The sequence below is a fragment of the Phoxinus phoxinus genome, assembly GCF_949152265.1.
Source record: "Phoxinus phoxinus genome assembly, chromosome: 12".
NCBI classification, from domain to species: domain Eukaryota; kingdom Metazoa; phylum Chordata; class Actinopteri; order Cypriniformes; family Leuciscidae; genus Phoxinus; species Phoxinus phoxinus.
In genome coordinates this window covers 19,610,651-19,638,618 of record NC_136887.1, presented here as the reverse complement: position 1 = coordinate 19,638,618, position 27,968 = coordinate 19,610,651, and the positions used below count along the sequence as shown (strand labels likewise).

General features: G+C 38.2%; 2 protein-coding genes across 5 annotated transcripts in view; both read left to right on the top strand.

Moving 5' to 3' along the window:
- The first annotated feature begins 4,731 nt into the window (after window positions 1-4,731).
- LOC307008470 (P2Y purinoceptor 4) overlaps window positions 4,732-27,968 on the top strand; it is a 36,138-nt gene continuing 12,901 nt past the window's right edge. Inside the window, exons 1-2 of one of the 4 annotated variants that reach the window (XM_079631260.1) lie at window positions 4,732-4,942; window positions 5,525-8,035. In XM_079631260.1, coding sequence (XP_079487386.1) covers window positions 5,527-6,621 — 1,095 coding nt within the window. In that variant the 5' untranslated portion in view covers window positions 4,732-4,942; window positions 5,525-5,526 and the 3' untranslated portion in view covers window positions 6,622-8,035. Of the gene's footprint in view, window positions 4,943-5,091; window positions 5,313-5,524; window positions 17,756-19,683; window positions 20,122-27,968 lie in introns of those variants that run through there. The other 3 variants (XM_079631259.1, XR_013799830.1, XR_013799831.1) reach the window with 3 other exon arrangements.
- Window positions 22,733-26,821, top strand: sox3 (SRY-box transcription factor 3). The gene has a single exon (XM_079631261.1). The coding sequence runs from the start codon at window positions 24,117-24,119 to the stop codon at window positions 25,014-25,016; it is 900 nt and encodes a 299-aa protein (XP_079487387.1). The 5' UTR covers window positions 22,733-24,116; the 3' UTR covers window positions 25,017-26,821.

Below are 27,968 nucleotides of genomic sequence, written 5' to 3'. Positions count from 1 at the left end.
TGATCAGTGGAAACAGGTGTGTGCGTGAACAGTCCAGGGTGTGTGCGTGAACAGTCCAAGGGAAGGAAGTGCAGAGGTGGAGCGCCCTCTCGTGGCACTCGAGGGCAATCCAGCCGAACATCGTCACAATCCGATTGGAATCTGATCTAAAATGATTGACGTCTACATTGGCTACGTTCACACTGTCAGTCCAAATCCGATTGTTTGTTTATCCGATTGGAATCTGATCTTAAATTATTGACTCTCCATATTGTGTATCGCAACTGTTCAGATCCGATTTGTGTACATGCAGCTCTTTAATTTTCCGGAATATTTGCTTTTTTTTTTATGGCTATGACATTGCGTTGGTAGGAATATGTCAAAAACGACAACAACCGCAACATGGAGGGGATTGCAAGAGAAGTTGTCTTTTTACAACATGACAATGTGTAGCCGCCCCGCTGGAATAGGCTATTGTGTCTTATTGAGGCAGCGGCAGAACCTCGTGAGGCTGTTATGCACGGCTTTATCCGTGCTGTGGTCTCCGTCGGTTTACAAACATGTTGCTGTTATATTGTCATTTTCTGCTCGTCTAGCACTTTGGAACAACACAGCCTTGTTTCGGCAGCGACTTTTAGCATGTTTCCTATAACAACGTCTGACATTCACGTTTTACGTGACAGTATAAACCACGCAAAATCCGATCAGGGGTGCGTTTCCCGTACAACTATCTACCGTAGTACGATGCATCGTTGAAATCAATTAGCTAGTCACGACTGTTTCCCGAAACCGTATGTCGCAAAGTATCGTTCAACGTTGGTTTATGACGTCTCGCACGTGGTGGACTAATAACTTATTTTAATTCATCTGTTTGAGATCGAATTAACACTAGATTTTGTCATATAAGTTACAGACATTTTCTCAGTTATTTTGCTTTATTACCAGACTCAATATTTGGCTCGTTCTTAGTAGAGCACGTTCGCACATGCGCAGTCTTCAAAAACGGTGCTTTAAATCTCTTGACAAACTAAAAGGCGTAAATTACATTTGTATGTATTCTAAATAAATAACACGGGTTGTACTGAATGTCAGCTTACTTATTTTGCTAAAGATATTGATTTATTCAGTCTACATCTCATGTAAACTAGAAACTATGCTTCTAACCACAGCTCGGGAGCTGTCGTTCCAACCACACAAGTTTGCGATGCTGTTTGCGAACGTTTGTTGGAACGATGGTTTCGGGAAACACCAAATCGTTGAACTATGCTGAAAATGACGGAACTTGCGACCATAGTTGGCTAAGGATGCTTTCGGGAAACGCACCCGGAGCGGTAGGACTGAAACGGTTTTCCAGAAATGTGATTTGAATAGGATTTTAAACCACTTTATGTGATTTTTTTGCCGTTCATACTAGCTAAATCTGATCGGATTTCAATCAGGTATACAGAAAAATAGGATTTGGACTGACAGTGTGAACGTAGCCTAAATGCATGTGGTTGTAGAAATTCAAAAAAATTAATATGTGAGAGAGTGTTATAGGCTATAAGACATGTGAGCCAGCCAGATATGACGGTGCTACTACAACACACATTGGCGCAGATGAGCAGATCTCTTCATCAAGCCAACGCGCAACTGAAAGTCGCAGACGCTCAACACACAATCATCTTCGTTAAAAATAGAGAAACTAAATGATCTTACCAGTGCGGTCGCACTCTCTCCTATTGCGGTCTTTGATTTTAAAATTAGCTGATGATCAATAAAATGCAGCTCATAACTATTGGTGGAGAAAGTTCAGCATGAGCATGTTAAATGTAACATTATTATGATTTTACAGCTACAAAACGTTAACTATTTACGAATATTTCATATAAAGATATCTGTAAAATTTCCATTTGACCATTTTAGATGAATTTAAGATCCCTTAACCCATACTCCCAAACCTAAACATATCCATTTTATAATATAAAAATTATAAAACATAATGGACAGCGATGTGTAAAAAGATATTTTGAGCCACTAATCCTACGCCTACTCCTACTCCTAAACCTACCCGTAACCATTTCTTAAAACTACGTAACGTTAGGCTACAAATTATGAAGAAAAACATAATAAAAAAATATTCACATGAGTCCTATCTGGCAGTATATAATAGTTTTGTATGAGGTACAGAGCAGAATTTAAGTTATTAATCCATGAAAATGTTAATCCGGCTTCGCTCTGTGAAGGAGCGCGCTTCTCCATTTCAAATGTAGTACACGTCACCGACTGAAACAAGAGGCTTAAGGTGCATCTCAAACAATTGTTTGAGATGCACCTTGCCTTGCCTGAAATGTATGCAAGAGTAGGCCCCTGCAGTGAGGGGAGGAGTGAAAAAAGTGCAGGCAAGCCGGACAGTTCTCTCTTCTCGTAGTGGATCAGACACCAACGAGATCAAAGGCGGATATCGCGGGATTCACGCTCGTGAACGGTGTTGCTAATAAACTGGATGTAATTTAAGTTCTGTTTCTTTTATAAGAAAATAAATATAATGAACAAGACCCTCAAAGTTCTTGTTATTTAATTACATACCAAAGACGTGTTTATCAATAATTTTTACTTTAATTACATATGTTTTATAAAAAAATAAAATAAATATGACAACAATCAAATAACCCATATAGAGATCGCACTGTCAGAGAGTTTGGGAATACTCACACATCATTTATACACATAAAAACACGAAATCAGAGTTTTAATTTCAAACATTTTAAAAGAGAACAATACATCACGGTTGTTTAAACCAATGAGCATTAAGCTGTGTCGTCAGCAAGTCGTTTCCCATCATGCTTTTGATCAGAGCAGTCGGTCGAGAGCAACTGTGCTCGACTGCAGAATCCGACACGTGCGCCTTGCGCTCGCGAGTCTTTTTTTTTTACATATGTCAGCATGACATCAGTGCCAGGCGGACCCGCACTCGGACACATTTCTAACCGGCATGCATCTCGCGCTGTAATAAACTAATATTACAAAATGGTTAAACGATTAAAGAAGGTATTTTTAAGGTTTTAAAGTGTATTCTTGTTTAACACCATGTTAATCTGAAATCCGAAACGAGTTTGCAGCAGAAGGCACGAACAGAGCGAAATGTTATTATTTATGATTATTAGGCTACAAGTAACTGCATTAATAAATGCGACTGAAAACGTGAAGAGTCAAATGCATATAGGAATACGTACAAATTTGTACGTCGGTAGAGTTGTTCATACGTAAATAAATTACGTTTTTGTGCTGTCAATTCGTAAATGTTTTACGTTTTAGTGTTGAAAATACGTCAGTATTATACCTTTCTGTGTGTATAAAACGTAAATAAATGTACGTATGGTAGAACTACACTTTACGTAAAAATACACACGTATTCTCATGAGATCACGTTGGCATTGCAAAGGGAGTGGGTCTTACCTTACCAACACCACTTTTTTCTTTTTTGCATGACGCAATGTAAATTGCATTTTAATGTTTTTATTAACATCCTCTGTGTCCGGAATATAGGCTACAAGGCTACTAGCGCATCCTGATATAAGTCAAATGGATTTAAAAACTATTTAACAGATTATTCAATCACAAACTACTCAGTTTATTACTGCAGCCAACATCATAAAGCCATTGTGTGAATATTCAATGTGAACTTTAACTCAGAGAGGCAAAGCTTTAGTCATGCAACCTTGTTATGGCACTCTAACTGATCACTAGCAGATAAAGGTCTCTCTTGCAGTAACCTTTTGCCCTGTTCATTTAGCGTTCCAACTTCCATACATTTGCTCTTCGATGTTCATGGTAGTCTGCCCTAACTAAACAGTAAACACAGATCATATTATGAATTATTTTCCATCACATCTGTGTAGTATGATATAAATGTGTGTGTTACTGATTATTTTGAGTGTAGGCCTATATGTTTCTAAAGAATCAGTTATGGCAAATGAGAATTAGCTTCTGTTGTAAAGTCTTGCACTTCAAACCACTCATTGGTCAAACAGGAATGTTTTAACTTTTTACTAAATATTAAATTTAGTCTACAAAACAAATAGCCTATGCATAAACTTCCATAGAATGTTTGGGAAACAAGTAAAACGCATTATCTAGATACTTCTTCTTTATCTAGATACTGAAAAATACAGTCACTTCTTTGGAATTGTATTACATTATTTAGGGATGTGTACACACAAATGCTCATTTATGTCACATGGTGCTTGCTAAAAGAGAAATAAAATAAAGGAAGTATCATAAAACCATCTAAAATATACTGGAATTAAAAGATTAAGAGAGTCAAATGTCTGGAGTTGCTAGTATCTGGTAGCCTATAAAACGGAAAGACAACAACACCATGTTTGTTTTGGGTTAAAGTGTCCTATAATTTACCTTCAAGGATTTTATCATAAAAACTGGGCTGTATCATTTATGAGAGCCAACATGTTTAAAGGGCATGAGATGAGCTTCGACTGTAAATTACTAGGCCTACTGTCTGTTTGATGGGCAAAGATGGCAGAAACTGATAAGGCGAAGATACTGTCTCCTGAGGTGATTTTAAGCGATTCACCTCTCAGAAATTAGAAAAAGGGGAGTTCCTCTTTAAAAATCGAAGATTTCTAAAACCAACTTCTTGTAATATTGTGGTCGGTTTCTCGTGGTATTTAGGAATGGTGATGAGATATTAAGCAATACCTGTCAAACCTGAACGTTGGTGGATTCGTCTCGCCTCCCAAAGCGTAGCAGGGAGAAACTTTTGGCGCCGATTCCCCGCCCCTCACCTCACGCGCTCCTACTCCAGCGTGACCATATCAACTTGAGCGCTCCCAATCCGATAAGTCTGGATCCGTAAATCTCTTAAACAGGCTGAATGGTTTTTAACCATTACCGTCAAATTATCTACGTTCGTGTTGTTGTGACATGTGAAGGGACATGTTTACCTTGTTCAGCTGAGTGAACGGTAAGTTTTAGTGTGTGGTAACAGTTCCGCGCGCTCCCTTTTCTCTCTGTATTTCTGAAAGATTTACCCATCATGTGCCTTATCAGGGGTGCGTTTCCCAAAGCCAACTATGGTCGCAAGTTCTGTCGTTTCTTGCGACCATAGTTGGCTAACGATGCGTTTGGGAAACGCACCCCTGTACAGTTGTGTGAGAGAGTTTTTGTTTGTTTTTGTATTTCGTTTTGCGATATTATTAAGTGTAATATGTCGGACTCGAGACGGGATAGTTTTTGCAAGATATTATTTCGGTGCTAAACTTTGTTAATAGCCTATATTCGTTTTATTTTTGTTTGGGTATGGTGACTATTGTTTTATATCTAAACTCGTGAAGGTGAGTTAAAATGACTCTTGTGAGAACTAAAGATTTTATTCTTTGTTGACACTTTTAAGTAGTTCATGTTTAGTGTTTTGACAGTGAAACACTGCTTTTAAATCTGTTTTACATTGCTTTACAATGAAATCTGTTTTATCATGCGTTTGCCTATAAGATCTCCCAAGTTTCTAAAATTGCTTTAAATATATATTTATTTTTTATTTTAACAGAAATGAATTCATTCTCAAGAAAAATTGTCTCAGGGAATTTGTCCCTTCCTTCCACCACACTGATACCGATGTCTTCCAAGGAAGTGAATTTCAGCTGTCTCTTCAATGAGGAGTTCAAGTACATTCTGCTACCTGTATCATACTCACTGGTGTGTTTCCTGGGACTGATACTGAACTCTGTGGCTCTGTGGATGTTTATCACTAAGATGAGGCCCTGGAAACCCAGTACAGTGTATATGTTCCACCTCGCCCTGTCAGACGCACTCTACGTGCTCTCCTTGCCTATGCTCATATACTACTATGCAAACCGCAGCCATTGGCCTTTTGGTGTTTTCCTCTGTAAGATTGTGCGGTTTCTTTTCTATGCCAACTTGTACTGCAGCATCCTTTTTCTCACTTGCATCAGTGTGCACCGCTACCTTGGCATCTGTCATCCCATTCGTACTCTGACTATGGTGAAGCCACACCATGCCCACATGGTCTGTGGTTTTGTCTGGACGGCAGTGATTGCCTGCTTGGTGCCCAAGCTGATTTTCGTCACCACTTCCCAGAGGGGCAATGACACTTTGTGTCACGACACCAGCCGCCCAGATGAATTTCACAACTATGTTACCTATAACTCTGTGGTTATGGTGCTGCTGTTTATTCTGCCATTTCTGGTCATCATGGTTTGCTACTGTTTAATGGCACGGGCCCTTTGCCAACCCAGAAAGGGCCTGTCCCAAAGTCAACAGAGTTCATCCCGGAAGAAGTCCATTAAACTTATCATATTGGTGCTGGTTGTGTTTGCAATCTGTTTTGTACCCTTCCACATCACTCGTTCCCTCTACTACGCCTTCCGTATTCTAGACGCAGATTGCAAGTCCCTTAATATCGTCAACTTTGCTTACAAAATCACTCGCCCTCTTGCCAGCATGAACAGCTGTGTGGACCCCATCATCTACTTCCTGGCTGGGGATCTCTACCGGTCTAAACTTATAAGAGTTTTCACTAGGCAGACTCCGAACACTCGTTCTACAGCGTATGTACATGAAAACAACATCGGACTGACCTTTAAGAACCCAGAAGCCCAAGCCAGCAATGAGTCGAGACTCTAGACCCACATACCCAGACATTTTGGGTAATAATTTAAAAAGCTGTTCTGAAAGACTGCCTCAAATTTTAGAATGTGTTCTGTCAAAATCCATGTCTGCTAAGTCACACGTATACCCAGAAGAATTCAGAACAGTCTCGTTGTAAACACTACAGCGTAGATAAAAGTGAAGGAATCTCTTTGGAGAAAGGATGTGGTTTGTTTCCTTTGTGCACTCCTAATGTTTTTCCCACTCGGTATGATTGCTGGTAATGTAGTTCAGAGAAACTTCAGCTCATAAAAGCACTGATGGCCAATCACTCCTATGGTTACTTAATATTGAAGTTTCTCACTGTTGTTCAAGGACAGAACTTGGCAGTGTTGGGGATCTGTCAACACTGAAAACAAAACCCACTCTATATCCCAGAGATGGACTCTGGCCTTTGACTGTTACTACAGAAATGTCAGCACAAAGCCTTTTGTGTGTTCTGTTATGTCTGAAGGTCCTATGGTAGGAAATAAAGGTGCTGTTAAAATGTCGTTTATTTGAATTAACCCGAGAGGTTGGAAGCCTTTTGAGGCACTTTTAGTGAAAAGGTGAATGGTTGTGGGGGAGGCTGAACGTCAAGCTGCAGTTGTGCAGATATCCCCTCTTGGCTTGCTTCATTCCTCGTACAGCTGTTTTTGTCCTTTGCTGGAGAAGATCTACAGCTGTGTTGTACATGTGTTTGTGTGTATTTGTGAGTAATTGCATAGCAGGGCTGAATGAAGACAAAAAAAAAGATGGAAGAAATCAGATCCGTTTTGGCGTAGTGAGAGTACCACCCCCTCCCCGGATATAACCTCTGTGGGAATGTTTGTGAGTTTGTGCATTTGATTATTTCATGTTTAGTGTTGTAAATATTTTGTGACATTTATCTGGTTACGGTATTTGTTTAATTTCAAATTGTATTTACATAATGTGTATTACATTGAAGTGACTGAGTTTTCCTTGCATATTCCGTCCATTTTATATTCCCCTCTCTCATACAAAAAACAAAACAAAACAATGACTAAACTAAAATAAATCAAAAGGAGAGACTATACCACATCTGTTTTAATCTATTTAATTTAGAACGTGCAACAAATGTGTTGTAAAGCTGATCATTTATGTTGTCTTTTGTGTGCTTTTTTATACCGCAAAACAGTTCACACTTAAAGATTTAAGTTATTAATGGATGATTTGCATTTTTTTAATAGTGTATTGAAATGCAAATTTCTTTTGTATTTATATCCAACCATATATTCTTTACAGTATAGATTGTGGGTGTCATTTAAGGACACTGCGCAAAAGTTATAATTGCAATATTTATAATTACATATATTGTTTTCTATAAAATTTTTGGAAAAGTGAATACTTCTATTTTATGCTTAGAACAAATAAAAAGGACATCTATTGTAATTTTGATGTTGTCATTATTTAATCGTGTGTGGGGTTTTTTGAGATTGTGAAGGAGGAGGTTTGGTCTTGGGGCTCTCTGGGAAAAGCTTTTTTTCTTTTGGTCAGTAGAGGTCCCCAGAGCTGTTTTTAATGAGTGCGTGCATGGACTTCATATCCTTAAGATCTCTGTCCAATGACTTTGACTATGATAAATAGACCTGTTGGCTGCTGCTTTTGTTGTGGGGTTGTTGAGGTCATGAATAGTTTAATATGCACAGGACATAGAGAGTTCATGTCCCCCTTCTTTTCTTGTAATCCCTGAATATACGGAAATAAATGAAATAAAATAAGCCAAAGCCAATTTACACAATACATGTATATAATTAAGGAAAATTGCGAAAAATGATGACTGTGGCCTAAGTTAAGTCGTATGGGTTTCTGTTTAAAATGGGGGAAAATTCTAAACCATTGTAAATCGCTGTGAAAAAAAAAAATCCAAACAAACATGTGTTCGAGTGTTGCCAATTGCAAGTTTTGTTTTTGAACTGCTAAGCCTGCTTTTTGTAGTAAATATCTAAAGTTAAATGTTTTTGTTAAAGAGGATGGGTGATATTCTAAGACTAATATTCATTTCTCTCTAGTAGACCTAATCTTCCCTTCCCTCCCCTTCCCCCTTCTCTGTCTCAACTGTTTCATCCTCTCATTCTTTTGCAGGGCCCAAGGATTGGGTGCACTGCAATACAATACTCATAAAAGACATTGAACAATAAAAAAATATATAACTGCCGGAGAAGCATGATTTTTCCCCATCAGTTCTAGAAATAAGTAACCTTTATGTGTCCTATTTGTGCTGTGTACAGAGGTAAAGGAGAGCTACATAGTCTAAAGAAAATGGATCTCTCTGGTCACAAAAGCATGTTATGTGTTCTGCAATGACAATAAGTAGATAGAGGTTCATATTCTATGAAACAACAATACAAAGTGTTTTGTGTCTGTAATAAATAAACACACACACACACACACACACACACACACACACACACAATAAACCTCTTCTTCTATTTAAAACATCTAACAATTGAGATTCCTGTAAACCCTGGCCTGCAGTTCATGCTTGTGTTTCTTTTAGGAAGAGATGACCTATGATCATTAGGCAGCCAATCATGTCTATCTAAAAGGTATGGTGAAAACAACACATTTCTCTAAGTGATTGTGTGAGTTCAATGCCTTTTATTTTTTACATTCCCACATGTTTCTTTATTGTATATAAAGCAACATATAGAATATATATGCAGTCAACAACATTTAAACAAAAACATGACAAATAATTTCAAAAATGTTCATGTTAGCATTAATGCTCGAGGAGTTCTCTGTTTCTGCCTACTGAACCGTACTTTTTAAAAGCAAACTGTTCAACTTGGGATGCATGATGACTTTACTTTCACAGTCTCTCTGCTCTGTTGTTTGTCACATTCGAGAATAAACGAATGATTTCAAGGATGTGGACAAGGACTGAGATGCTGAGAGTGAAGAGGAAGAGTGACATAAAGAGGAAAGAAGTTCATTACCCAGCTGAAAAGGAGGCAAATGGCTTTCATAGTCACCATGGGAACAGGGCTTTCTGTCCCTGACAAACCTATAATAAGGTACTTCACCGGCCTAAACACAATTATTGCATGCTAAAAAGGGAAATATTGCTTTCCAATGTAGTAGGTGGTAGATATTGATTCACATGCTGTTTGAGCAGACCTTCAGTGTAAATGTTTAATTTACCTCTTTATTCAGATTTTGGCCACATTAAAATTTCCACAAGAAACTTTCTTAATCCTAAATTGACATCAGAGACAAAGCAGTGAATGAAGGGGGGAAATCTATAAGAGCAATTGTGAAGTTGTTAAACGTTCCTTCAAGGCTAAAACCAAACAACCATATAATGTGAAACAAATGTGAAATTCGCAATAGCTCTGCGAATGTGTTTATGCTCTCAGAAATATCATTGATTTTGCTGCCAGGAGTTCCATTATCACATAAAATGCAAAGCCATCAGCAATAAGTACAGTATATATATATATTCAAGAAGAGATGATATGCTGTATATGAAGACTTCAGATGCAAACGCTGAAATTTTCTTCTAGAATGATAATTTCTATCAAGCTTGTATGTTTATGTTCAGTTATTTCACTTTAATGGCAATGAAAATTATACTTATTAATTGTCATTAAAGTGAAATTACTGAACTTAAATATACAAGCTTGATAAAAATGCAAATTTTAGAACAACATTTCAGATGGCACTTAGAGGCTTTTGCTTCTGAAGTCTATACACTATATATATATAATATTACTATACTATTACTAAATAATGTTAATATAACTGCTTGATTACATATTGATAAATGTGAAGAAAAAAAACATTAGAATGCTTTTATCTATGAGGGTTATAAAAAGATTCCAGAAATAAAAAATGTTTAGAATACAAAGCAAGTACTTATTCAAATAATTACATTTATTAATTTACAAGTGCATGAAAAACTTTATACGATTTTAACACTATAAAATCTTGGAAGTGTTTTAAAGAAATCACAGTATTTTGTAATAATAAAAAAGAGTGTGTACTCTGTAATGAGTGATAAATTGTTGTTAAAATCTTAGCCCTTATTCTTTCAGAGGGTTACTGATCAATCTGCTCCGGTGCAGCAGGGATGCAGGAGGCTTACGGCTGCGCTGGAGGCCCGTCTGCATGTGGCTGATGATCACACACATAGAGCCGGGAGCCATGTGTAAGGGTTACTGGGGATTAACACAGCCCAAATCAGCTGGGCCACCCCAACGTAGGCAAATTGTTTTAAACCCCATTACAGCAGCCACACTATTTCCTTCTTATCAAGCCCCCTGCAGCTTCTCATTAATATTCCAGATATATGGCCGTGCACTCTGTATCATTGTCTATTAATGAGACAGATAATCATTCATTCAATTATTAGACCGTCAGCCCACGGCCGTGCCCACCGGGTTAGTCTTGTTTCTCAGTCGCTGGGCAGGCTGGAACAGAGGGGTGCCAGTCAGGAGGTGAGGTTGATAGCAGGGATTACACCATATTAAAGCCTTTAATAAGACAAACAGCTCAGGGGGGTTAATGCAGAGAAGGTTTTGGGAGACCAGATATCTGGCTTGTTTTGTTTTTTTTATGTGGATGCTCAGTGTGCTTGCGGCAAGAAACTTTTGAACAAGAAAGAATTCCTGAGCAAACAGGAACAGCCAGCACTTTTTAACTAATGATGATGTGACTTGTGCATTGATGTGTAGTTCAATGAATCCTTTCTCATCTGGAGGTTGACCCTGACCCCTGTTGGTCAGAAGCTGCTGAGAGATCAAGTGCATTGTTGATTCCTGCTGAGCAGCCCAGATCTGTTCTTCTGCTGTGAGGGCAACCACCTGGGCCACGACAAACCACTGAGGACAGTGATAAGCGTCCGTTAATTGACACACACAAGTAAGCATACATCAGAGCAACCAGCAAGTCTGCTCACTCTCCTTGAATGAACTTCACTTCTGTTTGCACCAAGCTTTTGCTGTTAGCGTAAGGCGGTCTGACGCGGTCCGAGAGGGTCAAATGAGAATGTGGAAAAGATAGGAGGTGAAATGTTAACAAAATCATAGAAAATCCTGAGCTAGATAAATTCCTGCATTTTAAATGAACAGAGGCAGCCGCGGCAGTGGGAGTGCTTTGTCGCCGGCCCATTTTCTCGGCACAAGGCGCGCAGTCCCGGGGTCAGCAAAGTTACGAAAGTAATTAAAGCGGCTTGATTCACCGCCTGCTGCAGAGAAAAGAAAGCAAGCTGTCATTCTGATTTAGAAAAATAAATTACAATTTTAATAAAGGGGTGTGGGATGGGGGTGCTATGCTGTCTGGGAGCTTGCTTGCTTGCTTGGATGGGGAAAGGTAACAGGAGGGGGTGGTCTAAGGGTTTCTAGCTGCCTACTTATCAATAGTTGCAATTTTTTGAAACCACATCGGTATTACATTGCGGAGGCACAAGTGCCCTTAAAAAAAGAAAACCCGGGGAACATTAACATACTGATTTCATGCGCGTGGCAAAGGGTCTGTGCCAATATCAGAGAGGACTCAGCACTCCTATTGTCTGCTAGAACTCTGGTCTCCTCTGATATGAAAATTCAATTATATTATAACTAGATCTCGCGCTGCGTTTTGACAGTCAACGGTAGCATTTTGCCAGCTGCATCAGTGTGGGGGACCAGAGGGTCCTGATAGCGCTGAGGCAGCCTTTCAGACATTGACATGTTTTCGGGGGACAAGATTACTTAAATGTGTCGCATTTAAGGAAGGAGAGTTAATCTAATGCATTGCCATTATCTCTCTCAGGTAATTCCAGTACCACCCCCAATCTGCGTGTTTACGCGCATGCACATCCTCTCATATTCCCAATTACACTACACTGCCATCAGATTCTTCGCAGTCTCTCTGCTCAGCACAATGCATGTTTATTTATTTTTTATCTAGTCATTGCCTGTAAATAAACAGGAAGTTTTGGCTGACGGGAATCGTTTTCTCAGTGGCAAGCAGTTTTTAGGTGACAGCTTTCATGGCTCTCTGAGAACTCAAGTTATTCAGTCTGAATGCCTTGAGAAGTGAGTTAAGTTGTCATTGAATTGCTTACATTCATTAATTCTTTCACACAAGAGGAGCAGAGTGTGGAACTGTACCTTGTTAAAATGTATTGAGATTTTAAAATATATTGCTTCCCTCATTTAACTAATCTCTACTGAGAAGGATTCTTCAGAATATGTAAATATCAAAGAGTGACTTTAAAGAGCAAAACTCTCTCAACTTTTTACAGCATTTGCTTTCACTACTGACTAGAGGAAGACGAATCATGTTTGTATGTTTATCAGTGTAATGTTTTTTTTTTACCCCCTTGTCATTGGAAATGAGATTAGATGTTGTTCTCGTATAGTCTTACAACTTAGTCATCACAATTTTTTTTAAACTGTTCATAACTGTTTCAAGTCAGTTATATATTGTAGATTGGTCTAATTTGATACTAGAAAGTTAGACTGATTGCCCCTTGACTCAACACTGCTTGGTAAAGGCTACGTTTATGCAACCTTCCCCAGGTCAGCTTAAGGCTTTAAAGGGATTGTTCGCCCTAAAAACATATGTTGTCATCACAACAGATGTTACGTGCCTCCCCAGTCTAGGGGTCAGGGAGGCAGTAACAAGGAAATTACTAAAAATTTGACAACCAAGAACTCTCCTCTCCAGTCCCAACACTCCACAAAAATCACACAGATTTTTGTAACACTCAAAAATGCCTTTATTTGGATTTAATCCAAAGAACAAAAAAGGGAAAGCATCAATAGGCTTCAGGAGGGGACAAGGCCAAACCAATAAACATAAAGTTCTGACTTTAGGGGGAATACTTTCTTAACCTTTCAAAAATAAGATAAACAACACATTTCTAATGTGACTAGTAGGGTATTGTGTAATTTTGGCCCCTATACTATTGCATGGACAAAAACAGTCAAAGTATTCTACAAAATATCTTATTTTGTGCTCCACAGAAGAAAGAAAGTAATACAAGTTGGATAACATTTTTGGGTAACTACCCCTTTTTTAGATGGATAGATGAAGTTTTAGATGGATAGATGAAGTCATGGATGTGGATGGATGGAGAGAGAGAGAGAGAGAGAGAGAGAGAGAGAGAGAGAGAGAGAGAGAGAGAGAGAGAGAGAGAGAGAGAGAGAGAGAGAGAGAGAATATTTTGGAGTGTAAATATACCAGAAATCTTGGAGTTTCTTTCTTTCACTGGACTTCAGTCCGCATTGTGTGTGTGGTTCTATGTCAGAGAGGCCAAGACACAGGAAACGCCCCCCTCTTCAGCCCACAGCCCTGAGACCTGAGAGTGGACCCCCCATTAACCCAGCACACTGCACACACATACCTGCCTCCCCTCATTAGGCTGTGTTGAAGTACATGCTCTCCCAAAAGGAGAATAGAAATCCTAATTAGTATTCTCTGCAGGGCCACAACCATTAGCACTTAATTAGCACAGAGAGCACCCCTCTTTCCGGGTGTGGGGTGGGAAGGGGGGTTATGTTGAGTACAATATTTCTGCATATGCGCGCATGCCTTGGCCATAAAGAGTTTTTTTTTGTTTTGCATGTGTTTGCTTGTGTTTGTATGCACATTTCTGCTCAGTGCCGTGTTTCAGCGGTTTGGTTGCATATGGTCTGTTGACTAACGGTTGCCTTTTCTTTCAGTGGCCTGAAGATAATATAACCATTAAGGATCGTGTCTGGATTTAGCATAATTTGCTTCTATGTTCTAAAACTATGCAATAAATGTAATTGGGTCAGTGACTCAAAAACATATATTTTTTTAAATATCAGGGTGTTACAACTATCAGAAAACAAAACAAAAATTTAATACCGACATATATGTGTGTGTATATATATATATATGTGTGTGTTTATTCTTAAATATCTATTTTGCCATGATCTTTTTAAATTTTTTATTTACTATATTTATTAATATTTGAAAACTGTTTGTCTACAAAGTCAAGTGGTCTGACTAACATACAGGGGAAAAAAACATCATGATACAGGAAATATCATTGCGACAATGAGCCCTGCAGACCCTCAAGACTGTTTCCAGGTCAATAAGTCCCCCCCAGTTGTTTTATTTATTTATTTAGGAATGAATAACTCATAATATTTTATATGTACATTTGATTTGTAGTGCACAGAGTAGGGATGCTGGGGATGAGTTTGAGGGATTTATTCTCCTTCCCTGTTCCTCCTTCAACTTCTTTTAGTCCTCGGCTCAGCCCAGGGCCGGTGCCACCTTTCACTTCCTGAAACTTTAGAGGCGGAAAGCCATCATTTGACAATTTGGCCTGAATGGGGCGGCCAGCAGATTGAATGTCGTTTTCCCACCAGGCTTCTCCATCCAGCGCAGCATGGAGGGGGTTGGACGAGTAGGATTGGGTGTAATGTGCAGAGTAAAATAAGCTCTTTGATGGCAGTTAATGGTTTGAGATGAGTGCCACTGACGTATATTTCCAGGAAGATCTCTCTTTCTCCCTGCAGCTTGCTCTCTCTTCCCCTACACCCCTGTAAGATCAGACTGGGCCAGCCTCTGCTGTCAAGGCTGTAATTTGCCCCTGATCAATATAATTATGCAATTCTAGTGGCCTCCTCCCGCTCAGATGGCCAGTTTTCCAGGTGACTAATCCCATACTTTAAACCCTTGGAAATCACACAGACTAGATGTGGAGCACACACCTCACAGCAGTCCAAATGAACTTACTTGATTATAGCATAATTACTGGAAAACATATGTGCAATGTAAGTGGCAGCAGTTCAATTCTCTATTTTTATATTGTGTAACAGTGTAATCTTAGTGAAACAAAACTGCCCCCTGTGGCATGTATGGTAATGATGTGCTTAACCGCCTGTGGTCAGTAGGGTGTGAATGCGTTGATGGCCCTTAGATGGGGCTACGGGTGGGGTCATGGTAGTAGTGGTGTTTTTTATCTTTTCTTAATGAAATGAATGATGTCTCTTTGCACAACACAAATACAACAGAAATTCTTTACCTCACATATACATAATTATGCAGTCAAATTAATCAATGAGAATTCCCTCTGTTTATGCAAGCCTTCTATTGCCCCAGGTTGCATATTGACAGATGGGTTGTGAGGGCTGTGTTAAATGTCTTTATTAATCTGTGCCTGTCATTTTGACAAAGATGGAAATAAAACACCATTTACTGTCAGGAGCCATCAAGACGATCAGAAAAACAATTAAAGGCTGTAATGGATGAGCACAGAAAGGTCATCATTTATATGGCAAGTTGCGGGAACACGTTTGCATTGCTTTGAAATGGTGCTATGTTGAAATGTTGTGTTGTTTGCAGCTAACTTTTTTTAATGATTAATCATTCAATTATTTCTTAGATTAAAACTTAGTTTTACCCCTGTAGCAAGCCCCAGTTCGCAGCAACCCTGAGCAATAACATTTTGTTTTGTTTTATTTCAGACTCTCTCAGTCGTTTCTCTGTCATATGCTGTGGTGCTTTTCAGGAGCTCCAGGTCAGTTTCCCTACCAAGTTTTGTGGTCTGCCATGTTGTCCATTCTGCTCAGCTATTTAAAAAATGTTGAATATCAACAATGGCTTTCACTGGGGCATTGTCAACTTTTGTATGAAGCAATCTTGGCTGAATGCGATGGTGGCCAGTGCAGGGAGGGCTTGGCTCAGCGCTGAGCGGAATGGAAGACTGCAGCTCGCCTGCCCTTCTCTCTCTCGTCTCGGCTCAAAGCGGCATGGTGTGAGAGTCTTACCCCGCTCTCTCCAGTGGAACAGTACGCAGGACCTTAAATGCAGAGAGAAGGATTGAGAAGAACAACTGTGCAGCGGTGAGTGTCTTTCTGGAAAACTGCAGCTGTGGGCTGGAGTACATTTGGAGGGGGGGCTTGTTCAGGGGTGGGGGTGAGGGTGGGGGGACTGTTGGATTTTGTTAGCATTTCAGTTTAGTCCTATGGCTACACAGAGTAAAACGGTTTGATCTAAAAACGTTTTATTAAAACAAATACACTTAACTTATCTGTGAGTATTCCTGTTGTCAAATTAAGTCATAGGCTGTCATTCTGTTGAGTAATTTTTTGTTAAAGCGGTTGTTCTCATTCTGCATCATGAATTAATCATTGAATGATAGTACTCCCTAAAGAATATTCATGACCATTGCCCTATTTAATTATCAGTATTGAGTGTTCAGATTAAACACTTCAAACTTCCTAATATTCAGCAAGATTCTAAATTCCAAAAAGATATTAATTTTTTTGATTTTAAAAACGTTAAATGTAGGCTATCATATTAGACCTGTTGAGATTACTATCTCAGTTATTGCCCAATATGTTGCCAGACAAACTTTGACAAAAAAATTAATAAATCAATATTATTGATAAATGATGACACAAGCCACTAAAGATATGGATCAGTGCTCTGTCTGTGCCACATGTGGTCTACACATGATGTGTGTTGCTCTGAAAGGTAGTCGAATGTCTTTTTCAGGCTGTCGCCAAGAGGAAGCAGTTAGTGTCTGCGACGTGTCCCCGCCAGTGCAACCGCAACAGCTTGTATCTGCCATTGACATGTCAGTTTCCAGGGCTTTGAGCTGTCAGCCCTACTGCGCCCTTCTCACCCCAGCAGTAGCGAGAGAGCGGAAGAAAGAGTGTGTTTGTGTGCAGGATGGCAGACTGCCATATTAGAGGCAAACAAGTATACATGATAAAAATAGAGAAAGGAAGTAATGCACATTTGCTCTTGAAGGACCCTTTAAATGGGTCATTTTAAGTGACTAGTCATGTACTGTTCAGATTACAAAATAACTTGGTCCATCAGGACTTTCCTCCCCAGGTCAAAGCAGAGCAACCAAAGTATGAGTCTAATAAGTATAAAAATGTTCATGGACTAAAGCTATGATGTAATTTTTCAGGATTAACAATTATTAAATATTATGGACCGTGTCCACCTATAGGGGTCCGGTGTAGTCCTCTGTGTCTCCTCTGTGTCTCTCTCTGCCAAGGTGAACAGATTCATCCCCAGGCACCCAATCCATTATCCTGTCAACAACAGCATGGTCCCTGCCACAGTTAGCAGCAACACTGGCCGTAATGAAATCATCAGCAATCCCAAAACTCATCTCATCATACCCAAGGTAATTAATGCATTTGGAGGGCGATGGCTAACTCTTAATTAAATTATGCTTATTTTAATGAGGCCTTTATGTAGAGTAAATTTATAGCCAGTATCTCCATTATCAAGTGCTCGGCGCTCAACAGAGATTTGTCATTTTCACCTCAAATCACTCGCAGATTAACGTAATGAAGGCCATGATTAATATATCAATTTATCCTTGTTTGTTTCTTTCCTCGAGATTCAATAAATTACCCTGCGTAATTAGTTCTTCAGGATTTTGCCACAGCCAAAACCTCAGTTCTCGCTATAATAATGCATAAAGTATTATCGTTACGTATTCATTTTAGAATAATTTAGAGATAACAACTTTGTGGCATTAATCATATTACAAAATTGGGTGTATTTAATTAATTAAAGATATAGCCCGCAAATTAATTGTGCATTTCCACAATATTATCTTAACTAATGAAGGCCTGACGAAGCGACTGCTTCATTTTTAAAAGGCACCAGATTAGTGGGATCTTAATTATGTTTAAAACAAAAGCCATCTGCTTGCCACATTTGGTGCAAAGCAAAATCAGACAACTCAGCATTCTCTGCTAAACAAAAAAGGAGAAAGTTTCTATTGTTTTGGAGAAACTGTAGAACATGGAAATGATTCAAAAGATACATGGAAAATAATGAGGTTTGTAATTAGCCTAGCAGCCAATGATGGCATTTCAATGATGGCAATTCTTGTCCATTTCTGCAAGTCTGACTGATAAAAGACAACATGGAGTTAACAAAAATGCGTGCTGTGTTTTGCTCAGGATATGATATTTTGAAAAATTATGTTTTTTATTTAAATTATTTTCATTTTTTTTTTTTCTCATTTTAAAATAATTAAACAGCTCTAGGCATGACTCACGTGATACTCTAATCGTTTTTCTGACAGGCACTTAAACTAGAGACATTATAAACATTATCACAGTGCTGATGTGCAGGAGACACCGCTTTAACACATTGAGAAATTCCTTCACAGATACATTCAGCCAAATCTAATAACACCTCTAAACTCAAAGACAATTGCTTGTGCTATTAGAATTTGCTCAGTGATTTAATCAAAACTATATTTATAGTAATTTTCTGCTAAATTAAATCAGCGGTTAAATTGAAATTAGCTTTCACCGGGTTAGAATAAATGTAGTTAAAACTATTTTCATTTAACGCATCATGTACTAAATGGGGTTTTATTAATGTTTCGCTAAAATTTTCCTCCTGAAAGTTAAAGATATTGTAGAAAAATGTTGTCATTGAGGAGCAAATAGGGACTGTGTATTCACAGCATGTGCTGCATGTCTTAATGTCCCAGCAGATGATGTGTGCACATTAGCTTCATGCTGCATTAGATCACAAACCCTATTTATCACCGACTGGGCTAAAGAGCTTCTCAAACATGCCTTATTCTACTCTTATATATTGTGTGCTTTACAGTGAAAATGATCGTATTCTTTGTAAATGCATATTAACAATTGGCAAACATCAGAACAATTTAAAAAGGGTAGTTGAAAAGAAAACCCCACATCTGTATTTGTATGATTCTATAGTAAAGAAAGACATTTAAAGTGCAAAAGGTGTACACCGTATAAAAGAAAAATGCTGCCTTAAATTAAGTACAATCAACTTTGACGTTTAAGTCATTTCAACTTAAATTAAATCAAACTGACTTTGAATCTTGCATAACTACAAAAAGGTTTTAACCTGATCAGTTAAAGCAATGTAAAAACACATTATAGTATTGATCATATCATTTTTTGTACAGTGCATAAACACAATAGGCGTGAATTGGAGGGACTTTAGTTTGCTGTATTTCATGACAAACATCTCAACTATGATATGTCTTCTGCATCAGTGATGCCTTTATATGCTTTTATATCTGAGTGTGATGGACATTTTTTTCTTTTTCAGGTAACAGTGCTTTTCTCAGACTGTATATACCAAGACAAAACAGTTAAACAACAGGCTGTGGACAACAATGGAAGATATCACGTGCCATAGTGTTCAACAGTGCTTTACCTGTGGTTTACCTGTATTCCCTGCAGGTACTGAATCTGACTTGCCTTTAATGATGAAGAAATTCAAAGAAACGGATATATAGCGTTGGAATATCAGTGAGAAAAATGTTTCAGTCTCTAATGCTAAAACAATTTCATTCTGATCTAGTTTTTATTTTCAGTATAAAGTCTGAAATAGGCCTAGTTGGGAATTTAAATTAAATGAATATCGTTCACTCATTTAGAAATAGAAACTTCAAAGTGAAAAAAAATATAATTTTCTTTTCTTTTGACAATGAGGAAATTTGTGAGGATTTTGTCTAAATTTGACTGTCGAATTAGTGGCTTTGAGTCCTGCATGTTGTTCATTCGATAGTCGGTAATTATCCACAGCAAGTGACAGGGCAACAGTACAAAATTACTGAGGACAGACAATGTGTGTGAGGAAGCAAAACTTGTAATATTTATCTGGAATCTAAACCAAAACGATATATTATACATTAAATAATTTGTTTCGATTGCAAAAGTGTTGTACATTTTTCAGAAACGCGCACATTGACTTGTTTTTCGATTAAAATAGCCTAAATAAAAAGTTTAAAAGGCTATAATGCAGACAAGCAGCGCGTTTGCGTTAGTGACTCAAAATGCTTATGATAAATTCAAGTAAGATAAAATTGCGTTGTTGTTTTTCTTCTTATTTTGCATAATTCAGTTTTACAGCAATGATCACTGCTGGCTTTATTTTAAGGACCGGACTCATATGTTTCAAGTATAAAACGGGATATCATTCCAATAGTTCACAGTGACATCTGAAAGAAGGTCAGATCCAAGCCTCTTTTCTTTAATTGACCAGTGAATATTATTTTACCAGTGTCACAGAACCAGAGGGGACGCAACCATTCAGCGAAATACAATAGGAATAACAGACCGTGGTGAAATTGCATCTTCATTTGCATATTCGGTTCAAAAATCATGCAAATCTCAATGAGACGGTCTTTATTGTGCCTGCAATTGAAAAATCATTCTGTTAACCATGGTAACTCTGTCCTTATTCGTAGCCAGTGAATTGAAACAAAAAAGTTATTAATTCATACGGTTATGACATTCAAATGGACTCCAGAGAAATGCTTAATGGTTCGGGAACATTTTATCTAAAAAATCGGAGGTGAAGATTATACATAAAGACTTTTAAAATATCTATATTTTAGTAGGCTAGCCTACTATCGTTTTGGCTACAGGCGTCGTTTAAAATATTGCAGTTATTGCGCTATTCATATCAGAATATATTATTCAAAATTACTATTTTCCCCACTTAATCGGGATAATTTTATATAGCCATCATATATATTAAAGCAATTTTTAAAGAACAAATAATAGGCTACAAGTATTCTTGTATACCTAAATGGTAAATTCAACCCGTAAAATCATTCATTCAATCAAATATTCATAGTTTTTCCCACATAATTGTGGCTCGAGCTATTGTTTTTTTAAAGCGATGTGTCGCGTGCAGGCTTATTTGACTAGCCTATATCAAGCCCACTTATTTGAACTTATAACAACCTATAGCCTACTAAAAAAAGTGCGCGTATTATTTATTTCCACTTTAATTGTTAAAGTTGAGCTAATTAACAAGTGAATACACGGGTTCGAGAGAAAAAAGACTAGCCTTATACACGGTGATAAAGAATAGAAGTCCTGTGGTGATTTGTTATGGTATTGTGGGTCTCTCAATAGTTCATCCCGACAGAACGAGTTGTTAAAACGTTCAGCTAATAAAAATCATCTTCATTTCTAAGGTCTGACATGTGACATAGCCTATTAGGCAATAATTAACTGTAATTTATTAATTTCCCATGCATCTTATGCTTTCAATAGAAAGGGTTAATAATTTTAGATGTTTGCATTTACTGTTTATTTTTGAGTGTTAATGAATATATAATGGATTGTATTTATCTGCTGCACAGTGGCAGTTTTAGTCTGGTCATTTGAAGAGTCGCTATTGCCTACTACACTAATGGACAATTCACTGCCACCATCATACACGTGAGTGATTTTCGGAAGCCTTCGGAGCTCAATGATGTTGAACACTAGAAGGCTTTCCCGGTGGTCCTCGGCCTTAGCTCACGTTAATTAGGAAATTTGGAGAACAGAAGCCATCATTACCGAGCTCCGGGTAACTGGGAGTTTTCCTACTCCCGCTGTCTCCATACATTTCCATAAGCAGATTACAAGAGGATATGTTCCTGAAACCACTCGGATAAATCACCGGTTTCGTGGAATAAGTCTCTAATTAGAACTTTTGTCATATAAGGGCTGGTGCACTGCTATTCATATTAATGTAAAGTGACTAATGATGTTCCAAATGACACATTTACTTTATCTCTCTAATGAAACTGAAAGCGACTGAAAAAAAAAGATTCACTGGTTTCCCCTGCTTTGGATATGGCTGTTTCTCCATGATTGTTTATTTTGCCTTCTAATCACAAATGCTAGCTACTAGTGTTTTATTTGACGTGACAAATTAACCTGACTACCCAAAATCGTATTTATAATTGGGCAATGTTTTATTACATTGTTTCTATATTCAATTAACCCGATCACTCTTTTTAAATTTCTCTATCATTAATTATTATAATGCTTTATAGCCTAAACACCGGGCCTGGGTAACTGCATAGGCTAGGCCTAACACTTGCACTTGTTAAGACCAGTTTGGAAAGTAAATAACGGAGACATGTTGGTGTTCGTGTCCAAATCGGTCACACGGTGAAACTTCTCTAAATGGTTGAGTCGTTACTTGTGTGTGGTGTTAAAAGCCCATCGTGAATATTCAGTGTTGTAATCGTTCAGTCTCAGTGGCGATGAATGTGTTAATGTCGATGTTCTTCTCGATGGACGGTGTGCTAATAGGCTACTGACCCTTTCGAAGGTGTAATTTCTCCCCGGGAGACTGAAAAGCTCTCCCAACCCAACACGTCTTACTACTCGAGTCATTTGTAAATCACATAGCCGATAAAACGCGCAATGTTTGCAATTAGCAAGAATTGGTCATGCAAAAATAAATAGGCCTAATTAACATACACTCCAAATTAACGTGGCAGTTCTAAAAAGTAATTTATAGAGTTGTTGTAGATAGTCGCATCACATCAGTTAGTCTAGTTTTGCTTCAGAACATTACAAAATTCATCCACAGGGGGGCGTTACTGTATTAATTTTGTATTTGCACTTAATTTGTAGACACTTGGCAAGAATTGCGACGTGTGTTTTTAAAACTCAAAACTATATATTTTTTTTAATTAAAATTAGCTTGGCGTTATTTTCAGCTCAACCTGTAAACCTGCAAATAATAGGCTACTGAGATGTCAAATGAAAATTAGAATAAATTGAGACAAAGAATGTAAATAACTTATTCAGTAGTTTATTATAATATTTATTATAGTTGAGTAATTTTACAAGTGTTAAAATCGTCCTTTTAATCAATGCCAGTTTTGAGAGCTTTAATTTCCACAGTCTAACTCTGTGTTAGTGAGCATAAGGCAGGGCAAAAAAATATAGCCAAAACCCAAGCTTGCATCACTCATGATTGTCATGTCGCTTAAGATCGAACTTTGAATTAAATTATTTGATTCTTATTATTTGTGTAATTAGGCTACTAATTATTATAGTGCCTTTGTCGTGTCAGTGTAAGGCAAAGTCTACAGTAAGCTACGTTTGATTTCATGAAGTAGAATCTAACCTGATTCTTGCCTTTATTACTATCAAATAAATTAAACATGCTTCTTTTTCTTTATTTTTTACGTTGAACAGTTTCCGCATTTTCCGTATGAAAGTTTAAATTCACAATCTTTATTTAACCCTATCGGTAGGCTACAAAAGTAGGGTAAGGAAGGCTAACATTTTCCATTAAATAACGACCGCTTTAAAACAATATTTGCAAAGTGATTACTATTGTCAAAGTGCAAAGATGCCACTTATGTATTTTATCCCACTTAAAGTGCATCCCGAAACACAGCGGTGCCCGGACAGCGCGCTGCTTGGATGGCGGAGTGTGATGCGCTCTCTGATTGGTCGGCGCTGAGCTCATTGTTATGCTGTCAATCCAAATCACATGGCCGAGCCTCTATTAACAGCTGAGCTTAGCTCACAACTTTTCAGAGTTCCGTGGCAGAGCAGAGTGAGACACGCGGGACTGCTGTGGAGACATTTGAAACTTGAGTTCGGTGCTTATGTGACTTGAGTTTCTGCTCGCTGAACTTTTGACTGACTACCGACTACTTTATTTTGTGAGACACTTTAAATTTCAGCGTTGTCTTTCGAGTGCTTTTAAGGCACAACTTTTAAGTAGTTTGAATGTATAACATGATGGAAACCGAGATTAAAAGCCCCCTTCCGCAGTCCAACACGGGCTCGGTGGCGGGCGGCAAAAACAACAGTGCCAACGACCAGGACCGGGTGAAGCGGCCTATGAATGCTTTCATGGTGTGGTCTCGCGGTCAGCGGAGGAAGATGGCACAGGAGAATCCTAAAATGCACAACTCTGAGATCAGCAAGCGCCTCGGTGCTGACTGGAAACTTTTGACTGACGCCGAGAAGAGACCCTTCATTGACGAGGCCAAGCGGTTACGAGCCATGCACATGAAGGAGCACCCGGATTACAAATACCGTCCCCGCAGGAAGACCAAGACCCTGTTGAAGAAAGACAAGTATTCCTTGCCCGGTGGACTCTTGGCGCCCGGTGCCAACGCTGTCAACAGTGGCGTCTCGGTGGGCCAGCGGATGGACTACACGCACATGAACGGCTGGACGAACAGCGCGTACTCCCTCATGCAGGACCAGCTGGCCTACTCTCAGCATCCCAGCATGAACAGCCCCCAGATTCAGCAGATGCACCGGTACGACATGGCGGGTCTTCAGTACCCGATGATGTCCACGGCCCAGACCTACATGAACGCGGCGTCCACGTACAGCATGTCACCAGCATACACGCAGCAAACTTCCAGTGCAATGGGTTTGGGCTCCATGGCTTCAGTGTGCAAGACGGAACCCAGCTCTCCTCCTCCGGCCATAACCTCTCACTCTCAGCGTGCCTGTTTGGGAGACCTGAGGGATATGATAAGCATGTACCTGCCACCCGGAGGAGACAGCGCCGAGCACTCCAGTCTACAGACCAGTCGGTTACACAGCGTTCATCCGCACTATCAAAGCGCAGGGACTGGCGTGAACGGAACGCTACCCCTAACCCACATTTGAAAGACTCCTAAAAAAGACTAAGTACTTCGGATACTTGAACATTTTGGTTTGCAAAAAAGAATCGAAGTTCAATTTCGTTTTTAAAAAAAGAAACTATTTTTAATCTCAATGAGTTGTCCGTTTGAAAGCATTTTATGACGACATATCTGGGACTTCAGAATAAATTGCATTGCAGAGGAGCTTTTGTCATAAGCTGTAAAGCAATCAACGTCTGTAGAAGAATATTGGACTTCTGACTTATTTGCCGCCAGAGTTTGTCTTTATGAAAAAGGCACGTGGCTTCGTGAAGAGGCTGTATTTCAAAAACAAAAAAAGAAAGAAAAAATGGAGGGAGAGAGTATGTTCACTCATAAATGTTTACACTTATTTTTAGAATGTCGATTTTGTCCAAATCTGTGTAGTCTTTTTGTTGTTCATTTATGAACTAGGTTTTATTGAAATGAAAGACTGTGCTGGTCGCAAGCGCAAAGTTTGTTTTATTTATAGTGAGTTGTTTTTTTTAAAGCTTGTGAACCACTGTACGTCTTTGCTGAAATGTTCCACTCTTGTTTTGTGAATCTTCCTTTCTGTGATGTTATGGCAGTATCATGTTAATCCATTGTGTGGGACTGAGAGTTTTATTTAAACTGACGTTTCTACTTAAGACTAAATGAATAAATTTGTTTTACAAAAAAGTTTGACTAGATATCAAATTTTTTTTTTTACTTCAGGTTTTTATTTGGTTGTTCAAATCGTATGTCCACCGGGAAACCAGTGACTTTGTCAAATTCGCTTGAACCCAAATGTGGTAATTTGAGGCGATCGGTTAAATGAAGAGTAAATTTGCGAATTCAGACACGCTCGCTACCAAGCAGATGTTAATACGCGTGAATTGGTTTTAAATCAAACAGCCAATAGCACATTTTTATGCCTCTCAAATGCGTAGAAATACAATTGTTCTGTAAATGACTATAAATATTATTCTATGAATAGGCTAATTCATATCTTCCTAAATAGCTACCGGATGGCTTTCCCCCCTAAAGTATCAACTGGTGTAGGCTATATTATAGCCGTAGTCCCGATAGCCTATACAATACTAACCATAAAATAGAACTTATATTCGTTGTTTTCATAAGATACACTTTATAGATGAGAGATTTCTCATTTTCAAGAATAGCTACATAGGCCTAATAGCTACACAAAAATAAACAACGTGCAAAATTAAAAAAGTGCAAAATCATAAACGCTTAAAAGTGACAAAAATGTACATTTTTTTTTACCTCACATGAACTGTCATGCAAATATTTTCTAAAGTGTGTAATTTCCTCCTGCATTTTCACTTGTTGACTCGTCTAGGTACACACAGTTCCTCAAAATTACTTGTATAATTATGGTTAACTATAAATATATTTAATCCCTTGAATTTGTCAGAACCAGACGATGAAACTGCGGATGAATTCTGATAATTATGTTCATAATAAGAGCTTAATTCAGGGATAATTTCTCTGCATTTCACTTTATGAGTTACCAAGTGTGGCCGATTTTTTGTGGGGTCAGACAGAGGTTAAATATTTTCTTATTTTGTGCATGATTTCAATATCACACCATATTGTCTTTTGGTGTGTTTGTCAAGGGAGCGTTTTTTCCATATCTTTCTTGCTGTAGTTGGCCAAGGAGAGGAGGAACATACAAGGCCGTTTCGGACGGCCTTTTGTAATTTAGGGTGTAATTTCCACTACTGAGTCCTCAATATATAATATGTATAGTAGCCTATGTGTACTGTGTACCATGCACTCATAAAAATAAAGATTCTTCAATGGCTCTTTACAACATCTTTGGTTCAACAAAAATTCTCTTCTAATAAAGATATACATTTTATAGGAGATTAAAATATAAATGCATTTTTTAGATCAATGTGTTGGTTTTTAAAACCAGATGCTTTTGTAAAGAACTACCGAATAAAGTTCTTAATGATATTACCTAAAGTTTTCCAATAACATTAGGCTGAAAAAGTGGGTGTTCAGATATGGATTTTCCAACTGAGGATTTTGGATGCTTGATTTAACATGTTTTGAAATACCACTTGTTCATTCACATTCAATAATTATCCATTCAGCAAAGCACCCTACATTTTCTGAATCAAACCCACTGATTTGCATTTTGAATAACCTACAACTTAACTTTAAAAACTCCCAGGACGTATTGCATTATGAATACTCTGTAGTTTTAAAATGACCCCTCTTCTTTTAATCTCAGCTATTTACATTTTCACCTAAATGCTCAAGCAAGAGATTATGTCCACTCTTAAAAATAAAGCAGCAATTTGTAAAATCTAAAGAACCCACTTCCACTATAAAGAACATTTTCTGCCAGGGAAAAGTTCCACGGTTGTTAAAGGTTAATTCTTCATGGAACTGTAGAGGCCAATAAAGAACCTTTATTTTTTAAGAGTGTATAAAGTATAGGCTAGGCTACTTTAAGAACTCCGATTCTGATGTTACTGATTCTGAATTTTTTTAAATGACGCTGTCATACTTTGAAACTGTGCAACAGAAATTCTCTATTTGGTGCACCTGACTGCTTTACAGAGTTGCACGGCATCTCAAGGCATTTATTCTCCTGAGCCATTGAGTGCACTGGCTGCTGTCTTTCCCACATTCACTGACAGGTTTGATCCATGCCTCATTGCTGTGCTTGGATTAGCCCTGTGCACCTCTATGGATGCCAACAGATTAAACGGACCTCCCTGAAATCAGCGGCAGGGTCTTAAGTCATTCTAGTGTGTCTGAGACTGCGTATCAGCTAATTATGCTTCCTAATTCTTAATTTTTTTTTTTAAATTAGAGAAACTATGTGAGAAACAGTGGTGAATATGTTGCATATGCCTGATATGAATATGCAGGCAATCATACATTTTTAGTTTTTAACTTGATGTATCCAATTGCCAGTTAAAAGGAAGGAATTTATTAAGTA